Source organism: Bactrocera neohumeralis, chromosome 2, assembly GCF_024586455.1.
Source record: "Bactrocera neohumeralis isolate Rockhampton chromosome 2, APGP_CSIRO_Bneo_wtdbg2-racon-allhic-juicebox.fasta_v2, whole genome shotgun sequence".
Lineage (NCBI taxonomy): Eukaryota > Metazoa > Arthropoda > Insecta > Diptera > Tephritidae > Bactrocera > Bactrocera neohumeralis.
The window spans coordinates 57267284-57281029 of NC_065919.1; the positions used below are offsets into that span (position 1 = coordinate 57267284).

Consider the following 13746-nt stretch of genomic DNA (forward strand, 5'->3'; position numbering starts at 1 on the left):
CATGTCTGCTTATATGACGGTCCTGGTCAATCTTTTCCATAATTTTATCAACTTTTTCAAGGAAATCTCGCGAGGATCCTAGTGGCAAGAGGGACCTGTGATCAATTTTTTTTTTGAAAAAGTGGGCGTGGCCGCGCTTTTTAACACGTTAAGTGTATATATCTCCTAAACACTTAAGCAATAACAACTAACATTGCTGAGTACAAATCTTCTCTCGACAATGTGACAACGGATGAAATCGGAGGATCACCGCGTTTACTCCCCATATATCGGTACTGTTAAAAACTACTAAAAGCGCGATAAATCAATAACTAAATATCCCAGGGACAGAGAGAGCTTTATAGGTGCTGGTGTGAAAATTGGTAGATGAGCGTGGCACCGCCCACTCTTTGGTTGAAATTTCTTATCTCGGGACACGAACAACCGATTTCGACAGAACTTGGTATGTGGCAGTCTTCTTACATTTTACACAATTTTAACTTCCCCTTGATTCGTTCAGTTTCCAGTACACAAATGAAGAAGTAATTAATATAACGAGATACAACTTTACTGGAATAAAGTGTTGCCACGTTATGACCAAAAATTGTTTAAAACCACTAAAAACTATTCAAGCCCCTGGGTACATAATATTTAGACCCCGGTACCTATAGCTGACATTTGATCGAAAATGTCGGTCAATGTCTAATGTGTAATACAAGGTGCTTTCCAAAGTAAAAAGAACTTAAAAAAACAACAGAACAAATGGTTTTTTCGGCAAAATCAATTTATTTTATTCAAAATAGTCTCCTTCTGCTTCAATACAGCTTTTTGCACGGTCCAAAGTAAAATAGCAGATTCTAATACATTTGTCGACATATAGACGGCACCCCGTCACTAGGGGTCAAAATGCGATAAGTCGTTGTTTTGGAGATGTTCAATGCCATTTCCATGAATTTCAATGATGATTTCGGCTGGTTTTTGATAAATTCACGCACAGTTTCTATGGAATTTCCAGTGATCACGGATTTTGATTGGCCCACATGTTGATCGCCATTTATGTCCTCACGTTGAAACCACTCGTGCACTCTACTACGGGATAGGCAATCATCGCCATAAACTTGTTTCATCAATTGAACGTTTCGGTAAAAGTTTTACCAATTTTAAAACAAAATTTAATGTTGGCTCTTTGTTCGAAGCTCATTTTCGCACCGATAACACAAGCATACTGACGTTAAAACGAATAACTTCACTTCAATCAATGAAATGTCATGGACAATCGAGAAGGATAGTTTTAACGCTTATATCGACATATAGATGACGCTAGATTCTTACGCGATTATAGTCGAGTTAACAACAGCGCGCCAGTCGTTTTCCTTTTCGCTACTATGTCAATGGATACTCCAAGCGAATATCCTTCTCCCTGGTGAAGTGGAGCTCCTCGGAAAACGGCGGGTATATATAAGCTGAAATTTTTCATCCATTCGAACAACATTTCTCTAATAGCGGAGTGTGTCTGTATGTGAAAAATGGATTGAATCGGGTCAATATTCCCCTGACCCCCATATACCTAGTAAAAAGATTTTCCAACTTCCAGTTGACTTTATACCGCTTATATCATCAATATGTGAGTTATCTCAATGAACGAAACCCAGGGAAAATTATTTTAGTATGTGGCATGATAATAGTATATATAAAATCGGGTCTATACTACCTCAACTTCCATATACTACATATGTATAGTGATTTTCTGAGAAACTTTGTGTGTTTGTCAGTGTGTGAGTTATATATAGCTTGTATTTCGATCTTCTGATTGACGTTTTACACCTTAAAGAATTTCCCTGGATTTAATTTTTACAAGTTGCAAGAGTATATGTAAAATGTTCGGTTGCGTCCGAACTGAGCTCTTCCTTACTTGTTTAATGTAATTTATTGTCAAGAATTTCATTAAATGCGACAGCAAAGTTCTATACAAATAATGCAAATCAGGCATTTAGTTAATTAAAATGATGAAATAAACATTTTTCAAATGACAAACCCGCAATGATATATGCAAATGCCGAAATACAATAGTTACACTTAAACTCGTAATTAGCTTTTCAATGATATTGTTATTGAAAATTCTCTTCCGCATATTTGCTCACTCATACCGACACACATCGCATTCAAAAGCAAACGCAAGAGCTAATACAAAAGCAATGAAACTAGTATAGGTGTATTTATGTACCTATGCTAACCATTATTTGCTCGATTAAATGTAATTGTGAATGTAAGTTTCGGCTTCCAGAAAACACTGGCAGTGGAGATATACTTGTATGTATGCACATACCTGAATTGTCATTAAATCTTGTCTACGCTTCATGGCATGATTGATGGTTAATGGAGTTCATATTTACATTGAGTTCACGATTCAACACTTTACAGCAGACAAAACTAACACTCGAGCAATATGCAGTGTTTAATAAGAGTACACATGGGCGATTAAAATGCAAATGAATACTATGTGCAAAAAGTATTATTTCATGTTGGCACCACCTGGCTAAATTATTCCTTTAATTTCTCTTAAAATTATGTATTTCTAATGGTAAAATGGGATCGTTGATAATCTTGCAAAGGGGTTTTAGGGACTCTTCTTTATTACGAACACAAGTATTTGAGTGGCAAAAGCATTCAGTGGAGGGGCTTCATTACAGATGACGAGGCGTGGGTTTACGAAACTGTTTAACAATCTAGAGATTGACGCTTGAAAAATGAGTCCACACTGTAAAAAACAAAATTCGAAATTCAAAAAAAGTTGCTACAGAGCATTCTACTATAGTTTTGTTCACCTAACGGTTGTACGTGTCACCTAAAACTAAGCGAGATAAATATAAGGTTATATATATAAATGATCAGGATGGCGATAAAAGTGGAAATCCGGTTGACTGTCTGTCTGTCTATCCGTACGTCCGTGCAAGCTGAATAAAAACTGAGATATCTCGAAGAAAGTTGGAATGCGGGTTCCTTAGTACAAAAATAAAATTCCATTTCGTAGATGAGCGTAATCGGACCACTGACACGTCCACAAATCGCCATTATCCGAAAACATATAAAATGCCATAACAAAGAACTAAATTAAGATATGAAACTGCATTTGGCACAGAGAATCCTTGGTACAGAGGAGCTCAGCAAGGGGCACCTGTGGACACAATTTTTTAGAAAAGTGGGCGTGGCCCTGAACTTTAACAAGTTTAATGTACATATCTCCTAAGCCCCGTAAGCTATAACAACCAAATTTGCTAAGTACAAATCTTATAAGAATTTCTACCGACAGTGTGGATAACACCACTCATTCCCCATATAACGGTAGTGTTAAAAACTACTAAAAGCGTGATAAACCAATAAATAAATACGCCAGAGAGAGAGAGAGAGAGAGAGAGATGTTATGAGAGAGCTTTATGGGAGCCGGATGTGAAAATTGGGCGATGGGCGTGGCACCGCCCACTTTTTGTTGAAATCCTATATCTCGGGACCCAACCAACCGATTTCGGCAAAATTTAGTACGTGGATTTCTTTTGAAATTATTATGTCACACTGCGAAATCGGACAACAACCACGCCTACTTCCCATATAGCAAAATTTCAAATTCCACTTCATTCGTTCAGTTTTCAGTACACAAATCAAAAAGCAATTGATAAAACGGATGGAACTTTGTTAGAATAATGCCTTAAGAGTATGCCACCTTATGACCAAAAATTGTTTAAAACCAATAAAAACTATTCAAGCCTCTAGGTACCGAATATTTAGACCCCGGTATCTATAGTTTACTTTTGATCGAAAATGTCGGTCAATGTGTGATATATATATAATTGAAATTAAGGGACAATTCTTCCCTTATAATGGTACGTCTGTATGTTAAAAAAGGATTGAATCGGGTCAAAATTTCCCGAGGCCCCATATACCTAATATAAAGATTTTCGAACTTCCAGTTGACTTTATACCGCATATATCGGCCAATATGTGAGTTATCGCAATGAAAATAAGAGAGCATGTTTTATTCATAACAGTGTATCTTTGTGCCTACAATAGATAAATTTCAGCGAAAAGTTGGCCTAGCCCCTATATAACTGTTGCAGGATTTTAAAAAATCCGGTTGACTTTACTTTTTATGATTGATTTTACACCTTAAAATATTTCCCTTGCTTAGATTCTTGCAAATTGCAGGAGTTTAAAATTTTCGGTTGCACCTGAACTTAACTCTTCCTTGCTTGTTTTTAAATATAATTTATCCGGAAACTTTAAATCACAATTCTGGGTACTTTCTTCTCATAATGTATAAGAGATTTTGTAGTAATAACACCATGCTCCGACAAAAATTTGAAGTGATTAGATTATATTTAATCTATTCACTAATCTAGACTGCTTTCACTGCCATTGGAGATTTATACAACAGCTGTTTTCGATATTCGAAAATTGACATCGCTTATTACCCTTTTCTCTTTGAAGTGAAGTGAATCAGCTGTGCTAATGTTATCAATTTCTTACTTGCAAACAGAAGACGCTAAATCAGAGTTGTACAGGGAGATTGCGAGTAGATAAGCTTCAAATATCCTCGCTGACGAGATTGACAAAAGTCAGTTTTGTATTGCGAAAAATTGCTAAATCTCGTAGATTAGTCAGATAAACTACTCAACGGGCTAAATCGCGTGGTTAAGTGGCGGTTGGAACAATGTTTAAATGTACAAGTTTTTTGTTCGATTCACCACTCTCTAAATAATTATTATGCTCGTTATTGTTGTATGTGTAAATGCAAACAATATGAAAATTTCCGCCTCTTACTGTTAACTGATAAATCAGGATTCAACTATATATATTTACGCAAGTACATATGTACATATGTAAGTATATATAAATATACTTACCCATAACCAAAGGACTTATCATTTTTATCTCTCCTTTGTGACTTAATGTTTCATGACTAAGGCCCATTTACCCGTCATTGTAAGCAGATACAACATTGAGGTTGCTTTTCCAGCAAAAAAGCCTTTAATTTACTCTGAGCGAAAAGCGACTGCTTGTACCGTTAAATATAAAGATAAGCTGCTTTGCTTTGCTTACACACGCTACTAATTGCCAACTAATTGTTTGTTCTTTGATTTGACCATTGCAGATATGAATATTTTCCCGGTTTCTCCGGCGAAGAGATATGGAATCCTAATACAAATGTCTCCGAAGATTGCCTGTACATAAACGTGTGGGCGCCAGCGAAAGCGCGTTTGCGGCACGGACGTGGTGCTAACGGTGGCGAGGTGAGTGTGGCCGTTGGCAACAATTTTCAATTTATTAAAAGCCAGCTAACTAACTGTAGCACATACTACACACATATTGCAATATTGCCAACTCATTCATTCTATTCTCATATTTCCTTTCATACGCAATTTCACTTTCAGCACTCCAATAAAGCCGACACTGATCATTTGATACACAACGGAAATCCGCAGAACACCACAAATGGCTTACCCGTGCTCATTTGGATTTACGGTGGTGGCTTCATGACCGGCACTGCCACACTCGATATATACAATGCGGACATTATGTCGGCTGTGGGTAATGTCATTGTGGCATCGTTTCAATATCGTGTGGGTGCTTTTGGTTTCCTGCACCTGTCACCCGCTATGCCCGGCTACGAGGAGGAGGCACCCGGTAATGTGGGGTTGTGGGATCAGGCATTGGCTATACGTTGGCTGAAAACGAATGCTCATGCTTTCGGCGGTAATCCCGAGTGGATGACACTTTTCGGTGAATCGGCTGGTTCGAGTTCGGTGAATGCGCAACTTGTGTCGCCAGTGACGGCGGGTTTGGTCAAGCGTGGCATGATGCAATCGGGCACAATGAATGCGCCCTGGAGTCATATGACGTCGGAGAAGGCCGTAGAGATTGGCAAGGCGTTAATCAACGACTGCAATTGCAATGCGTCGCTGTTGTCGGTGAGTTGGGGAAAATAATTTCAGTTTCAAATTTGATTTAAGAACTCGGTTTTAATAGGATTTGGTGGGATTTAAGCAGAATTATTGAGTCAAAAAAGAAAAGTTTGAAGCATCAAAAGTTAAGTATAGATTTAGAGTGGAAAATCACTGTGCAGTTTCTTGCCTGGATAATTAGTTAGATATGGTTTAGTAGAATCAATATGTTTTTATGGCTGCCAATTAAGGCAGGAACGGATCCCTACTTGAATGATACAATCGAACCTAATTTATTCATATGTTTATCCTAAGGGAAAATTATGGAAAGCTAAAATACTGACAAAAGAAAATTTTTAGAAAATTTCTAACTTGTTATGGACACGAAAATTTGTTTCTACATTTCTTTTAAAAATATATTTAATTTAAAATGTTCGATTTTTCTGGTAATTTTCTAACTTTCCAGTTGGATGGTATAAAAAAACATGTTAAGGGCTTAAGATATAGTATTTTTCGAAATTTCATTTAAAAATATTTTTAATTTAAATAATTAATTTGTTCGTATATTTTCCGCAGGAAAATCCACAGGCTGTGATGGCCTGCATGCGCGCCGTCGATGCCAAAACGATTTCGGTGCAGCAGTGGAACTCCTACTCGGGCATTTTAAGTTTTCCATCGGCGCCGACCATTGATGGCGCATTTTTGCCAGATCACCCCATGAAGATGATGGAGACAGCCGATCTACGTGGCTATGACATACTGATGGGAAATGTCAGAGACGAAGGTAAGTTGTATTAATTATTCAATAAGTTTGATGTTTGCCTAGTTAAGGCTTGCGTGGCATTCTTCTCTTTTTATACAAAAATTTCAAAAAATAGCGAATTTCTTCATTATTTTCACATATTTTTCAACAGCTGTTCAACTTCCCCGAATTTAATTTTTTGTTTGGTTAAATGAAGTTTAAAATCTCACCTTTCTAACACTATATGGTATGACATATAGTAATATGATTGGTAGCAGAGATATACCATTGCAACGACATCTATTGACAAAATACGAAAAGACTTTTTTCGACTAATCCATAGTATATACGAAAAGTGGGCGGAGGTGTTGGAAAAAATGACTAGCTATCTGTGCTTACACTATTTTCATACGTACTTTCATAAATGAAAAGTGTAAGAACTGAGTCGATTTAGCCATTTGTCTAACTCTGTGTATGTATGAGAGAACTGCTCCCTCGGGTTTTTAGATATTGATTTGCAGTTGTTCACACGCTCTTTACTCGCAGTTCATTTTTTGCAACCGCCTTTATACGACCACGAAAGCATATAGCTGCTATTCGAACTGACCGATTAAAATTAAGATAAAAATCTTTTTAAATCCTTTTATGCTATATGAAATCCAGCTGTGTTGCGTATTATACCAGGTGTGCCGCTGTGAAGTGAGCGTTAAGATACAAATGTGTTGGTAGAAAACACTTCTTGTGAAGGAGACCTAATTTTTCTCTGTTTGGCTGGTATGACATCTGTCAAACATATTCAATAACCTTACAATCTCTGAACAAGTAACATCATATATATTCATTGAGTTGAAAATGTAAAATTTTGCGCTGAAAAGTGATGATTTGCGGAAAGCATTAATTTTTTGTTTCCATTTGAATTAGAGATGTTTCCATTTGAAGAATGAGTGGTGACCATGCTCTATCAGAATCAAAATGAAAAAGATGGCTTCAACGTTTCAGAGATATTGATTTTGATGTTAGAAATGAATATGCAAGACCACATAGTTTGAAAATGTCGAACTGCAAGCAATATTGGATGAAGATGAAGCTTTGACTCAAAAGCAAAAAACACTTGTGAAATGAAAATCAGTTTGCATCGAATAGTTACTGGCGATAAAAAATGGAATTATTTTAAGAGTTCTAAATGGAGAAAATCATGGGTTACCCCAAAACAACCAACAACAATACATATCGATTCGGTAAGAAGGTAATGCTCTGTGTTTGGAGGAATCAGTAGAGTGTGGCATATCATGAGCTTCTTAAAAGTTAGCGGAACTGTTATTACTAATCACTACAGACCACAAATGATCAATTTGAACTATGTATTTATCAAAAAACAACTAAAGTGGTCCAGAAGACTCGCCAAAGTAACTTTGTTACACGACAATGCACCTGCATACAATGCAAAATCAGTTCAGGATACAATCAAACTACTTGGCTGGGAGCTGCTACCCCACCACTGTATTCGCAAGGCTAGGCTGCTTCTGATTAACATTTGTTTTCATCGACCCATTGGCTGAGCAGCACTTCAGTTCCTACGCAGAAGTCGAAAAATGGATATCTGATTGGTTTGCTTCAAAAGATTACATTTCTTATAATTAAAAAAATATAAGAAATTATAATGAAAACGAAATTATAATGAAAACTAAATCACCAAAGGTTCTGGAAGATATCCCCGATATCCGGTCAATACGACATCTGGCCAAAACATGTGCAAGCGACTTATGATGAAACGCTTTCGGTCAGCCGGCTTATGACTTTAGACCAATGAAGTCAAACTCGGTGGACATCAGTGAAAAAGAGTTATATTAGGAAATCAACACAATGTTTACATTCCCCAGTAGAGAAGAATAGAATAATGGTTCTGTGATCGACATCAAAAGGTGAAATAGGAACCCAAGCGAGTCTCTTCAGTAGTAATCCATACACACTCTTTCAGGCCGAAATTGTAGGCATAACAGAAGATGCTAAGTGGGCTTCTGTTCTAACAAGCGACTCCATTAACCTTCTAGTGAACAGCCAACTGACAATTCGAACTATCCGTAGCGCAATACTAAGTCTCACTGCGTTAGGTTATGCAAGCAGTCAATAACTAGGCTCTAGAAGAAAACGAAAAGCAAGGCGAGTTGCTCCGCTCCCCCTGACCATTCAGCTCTTTCAAGGGTTGTTTGAAGCGATATACCCTAGAGAAATACCTCATGTCTTGGAACACTAGCAACACAGGGCATATCACAAAGGTACTTTGAGGTAGAGTTGATGGTGAACAGACCAAATGTCTCCTATCTCTAGTTAAAATAAAACTTTGTAATATTTTAGGAGTCGTCTCAAGGCACTTATCCATGAATTGGAAAATGAATTCTACAAAAATTAATTTACGATGTTGAAAAATTTTGAGTAGATTACACCCTCATAATCCTAAAGAAGACACAAATGTATAATATTTTTTCAAAAGTTTCCCCATAAAAACGTCAAAATAAATTACCAACCGAAATTGTGTGGCAATATTACTGCATTAATTCATATTATGACACCAAAGATGCACGTGACAACAATTAATTTTCATATATTTTACTAAAACCGGCATTAAAGTTGGTGGAAACATCCAAACACACATCCCAGGACACAAAGAAAACTTTACAAAAAAAAAGTTCGCCTAATAAAGTCAACGACTTCCGTACATCATATCCGCGCCATAAGCGCACATTCCAAAAATAACAAAACTAACTAGTCTCAGAACGACAATGGAGTTGGTGTTGCTGCAAAGCGTGGCAGATGGCGCTAAGTGCACTTTCAAGCACTTCAGCCGCCACTGCCTGCATTAATATGAATATAAATGTATATATGTGCGCCTGGGTGGGTGTGTGTATGTCCGTGTGCCTGGCTTGCAACCGCTAAAATAGACTGGCAACAGTCAACTTCCTGCCACATGCACTTCATTCGCGTTAGTGGCGCGCGACACAGTTGCCAGTTGCAACAAACAATTCATAATTTGTTGTTGTTGGCTTTGTTGTTATTTTTGTTTAGCTGCTGCTCCATTTTCCAAAATTACTTTATTTCCCCATTTGAGCGGCACTAAAGTGGTAATGGCGAAACGGGTAAAGCCTGCATATAAGTGTGTCAGTGTGTGTGTGTGCTGCGAGGTTGGCGAAGAGGAAGCGCGGCAGGATGCTGCATTATTGCGACTATTACTCTGACGTCAGAGTTGCCCCAGAAAAACCAGCCGGTGCTGGGTTGAGTGTTGCCAGTTTAAGCTCAAAGTGACTTGTGAGGCATTGGACGCGGGTAAGGAGGAGGAGGTGAAGGGGCTTATAAAAAATAGGCCATAAAATGTGCTTGCCGCTGATGGCTGCTCTGCTGGGCCGGTTGACAAGCAAACGGGGATAACAATAATATGACTGTGACACATATACACACATACATAGTTATGTATTTAGTTATGTATATACATATGTATGCACACAATGTTGTATATATTGCGGTGCAGAACTCATTCGGTTGCAATGATTTCGCGCAGCTCACATTTTTTATGCTTAAATGCATCGTTTTCGTAGTTTATGACGCGCGCTCACACCATAAAAAATTGCGAAATTGCAATGTGCGATTGTGGCGCAGCGGCAGGGGAGCACATTCGCAAAATATTGCCAGTGTTGCCATTTTTTATAATATTGTTTTTCTTTTTGTTGTTAGCGATTAGTCCCCTGAGCGTCATAGCTTTTCTGTTTTTGGTAAAATATTTAAAGTTTCTTTTAGAGTATATTTCTTATATACATATGTATGTATGTATGTTCGCATGTGTATTACCAACTTTCTGGGAATCAGCCATCATTTAAATATATATATATATATTTTTCATAAACCCTTTCAAATTACCTTACCATCTTCGAATACTGTTTTTCTTGGTACCATACTTTCAGTAAAATGTGCAAATATCGATAACCCTGCGACTGGCCCTCTGTATTCCTTGGGTATTCATTTCTTTTGTACTGAAATTTCATTCTAAATATAATTGTTTACTTTAATTGTTTACTTTAATAAACATATCCGATAAAACACCCCGAACTATTCGTTTCCAGAATTTTTTACGATAATCGTGTTTCCGAAAATTTTAATTTTCGAAAATCTTCGAACTTCGATAATCTTTCCTATTCGAAAATCTTTATTTCTAAATTAGTTTTCTTCGAAAACTTTGTTTTAAAAATTTCTTTTACCTACTAATTTGAAATTTTTTTTCCTCGAGCTATTTGCTTTCAAAATTTATTTTCGAATATCTTATGTTCGAATATCTTTTCATAGAAAATCTTTTTCTTTCGAAAGTATTTGGTTTTTTTTCGAGCTATTTGTTATCAAATTTTGTTTTCGAATATATTTTATTCGAACATATTTTTTATTATAAAACTTTTTTTTCTAACATATTTCGTTTTTTCTTTTATTTCGAAACTCTTTGTTTATAAAACATATTTTAATTTTTAAGAAAAAATTTGTTTCAATAATAATATGTTAATATTTGAATCTTTTTTAAAACCCATTTTTCCAATTTTGATCTTTTCGAAAAGCTTTTTTCCGAAAATCTTTTTTTGAAACATCCATTTCTTTGAAAAACTTTTTTCCACCAGCCATTTGTTATCAAAATTTGTATTCGAATATCTTTTTTTCGAAAATATTTTTTTAATGGAAAAATTTTTCTTCCGAAAGTATTTAATTTTTTTTCCTCGAGCTATTTATTATCAAAATTTATTTTCGAATATCTTTTGTGCGAATATATTTTTTATTCAAAAACTTTTTCTTTCGAACGTATTTCGTTTTTTCTTCTATTTCGAAAGTTTTTTCCTGTCAAAAAACTTTTTTTTCGAATTTATTATTTTAATATAATTTTTTCGAAAATCTTTTATTTCGATAATTTTTTATACTCAAAAATCTTTTTTCTAATATATTTTTTCGAAAATCTTTTATATTCGAAAATATATTTTTTTCCAAAATCTATTTTTCAAACATTAATTTTTTCGAAAAATTTATATATCGAGCTATTTGTTATCAAAATTTGTATATCTTTTTTTTTTCGAACACCCTTTATTGAAAAAGCTTTCTTCGAAAAACTTGTTTTTTTTTTTTTTTCGAAACTATTTGTTTGTAGAACATATTTTAATTTTTACGAAAATATTTTTTCGATAATCTTTTTTCTTTCTTAAATTTTTATTTTTAAAAACCATTTTTCCAATTTATTTCGCTTTTTCTTTAATTTCAAAAATCTTTTCCTGTCATAAATCTTTGGTTTTCAAACATATTTTTTAATTTTTTCGAAAATCTTTTATATTCGAAAATATTTTCAAACATTTTATTAAAAAATTTTATATCGAGCTATTTGCTAAATTTTTATTTTTTTTATTGAAAAACCAACGTTTTCCAATTTATTTCGTTTTTTCTTTTTTTTTTCTTAATTTCAAAAATTTTTCCAATTTATTTCGTTTTTTCTTTAATTTCAAAAATCTTTTCCTGTCATAAATTTTTGGTTTTTAAACATATTTTGTAAAAGTAATTATTTTGAAAATCTTTTTTTTTTAAATTTTTTTCGATAATCTTTTATATTCGTAAAATCTTTTCTTTCTGATTTCTTTCTTGTTTTGGTATTGGCAACTCTAACTGAATATGTTATCGTTATTGAAGAAAATTTATATAGGTTATCAGTTTTCATTTTTGAAGTATAATCTTACCTGATATGTGTTGTTTTTAAAATTTGACAAGTTTTCTAGTTTTACTTAACCAATGATATTCCGTAATCATCAAAAAATGTTCATGGCCATCTTGCTGGTTGAAGTGTCTCTCAATCTCGCTGTACTCATGTAACTGCATTGGTAAAGTAATAAAACAAGTTCAGGCCCCTATGAACCCATGTTTTACCTCCAGTTGTCGTTTCTATTGAACATTTCCCTGAGCTTTGTAAATGAAAATAAATCTATAACTTCCAATTTTTTTAAGTTTTCACTGTGTGCTTGAGTACTACAGTTTGCAATAGCTTTAGATATACCATTGAGATGAGTTCAAATCTGTAGCTAGGTTCCAATATATGTTAGATCTTTTAGTATAAGGTTCTCCACTTTTCTTGCAATATAATTTACTTCTTTTGGGGGGTCAGTTAATAGGCTGCATGAGCGAGTGTCATCTTAAGTATTATCTTTGAAAGTTTTAAAATCTTGGACTCTCTTTAAGTTTGGAATTTTGTATTAAAACGCTCCTTCCTTTTCGAAACTGTTTTGTTTTTTGTTTATGTATGTTTACAAGAGATATTTTTGTATATTTTTTACCGTTAAATAATATAAAACTTTACATTGAAAGCGATAGTTGATTCAGGCTTTAGATCGATTTTGAACTACAAATTCCTGACAAATGCATAATTTCTACAACTTTGCAATCGAAAATAAAACTATACATACTATATATACTGAATATAAAGCAAACAAGATCTGCAAAATAGTCACTCAATATTTTTTACTTCACCAAATTGTCTGGCATCTCTGCTTAAATGATGTGATGTATTGGCCCTCTTCTTACTATGGTTAAACAAAGTTTCGAGCACAAAACGAATGCAACCACATGCATACATACACAGCACATATCACAAGCTAGCTTGCAGGGCTTATCAATATGAGAGAAAAGTAAATGGGTGTATGTGTGTGTGTGGGTAAAAAGAAGGAATTGCCGCTCCGCTGGGTAATAAATGGGCACATCAAAAACATAGTCCATTGTGATATTTCACATTTGCCAACAATATTTTGCACTGGCGTGCATTTTTTCATATAAATTTGCAAACTTTGTTACGCAACGATGGAAAAGCACATGCGCACACACTTTCATTTGTACAAACGTATATCAGTGAAACAATTCTTTTGCGATAATCCAGTTTTGGTAAAATGTGAATGTAAAACTCTTCTGACCAGCAGACTTATGATAAGATAACTGGAGTAAAAAAAATGCTAACACACACATTTTTCGCAGCACACACACACTGACGCATATATGAACATTTGTATTGTTGGCCCAGCAAGCTTTCATAAA

The 13746-nt window shown here is 34.9% G+C and overlaps 2 protein-coding genes across 8 annotated transcripts in view; one reads left to right on the top strand and one right to left on the bottom strand.

Moving 5' to 3' along the window:
- LOC126751778 (uridine phosphorylase 1) overlaps positions 1 to 13746 on the bottom strand; it is a 453502-nt gene that overhangs the window by 120776 nt on the left and 318980 nt on the right. The gene's annotated exons all lie outside the window — the stretch shown is intronic.
- LOC126751772 (acetylcholinesterase) overlaps positions 1 to 13746 on the top strand; it is a 454065-nt gene that overhangs the window by 81323 nt on the left and 358996 nt on the right. For all 7 annotated transcript variants that reach the window (XR_007665922.1, XM_050462297.1, XM_050462295.1 and 4 more), the window contains 3 exons: positions 5126 to 5264; positions 5406 to 5942; positions 6492 to 6699. Coding sequence is in view for 6 of the 7 variants with exons in the window: in XM_050462297.1 (XP_050318254.1) it covers positions 5126 to 5264; positions 5406 to 5942; positions 6492 to 6699 (884 nt within the window). In the remaining variant the exon portion in view is untranslated. The remainder of the gene's footprint in view (positions 1 to 5125; positions 5265 to 5405; positions 5943 to 6491; positions 6700 to 13746) is intronic.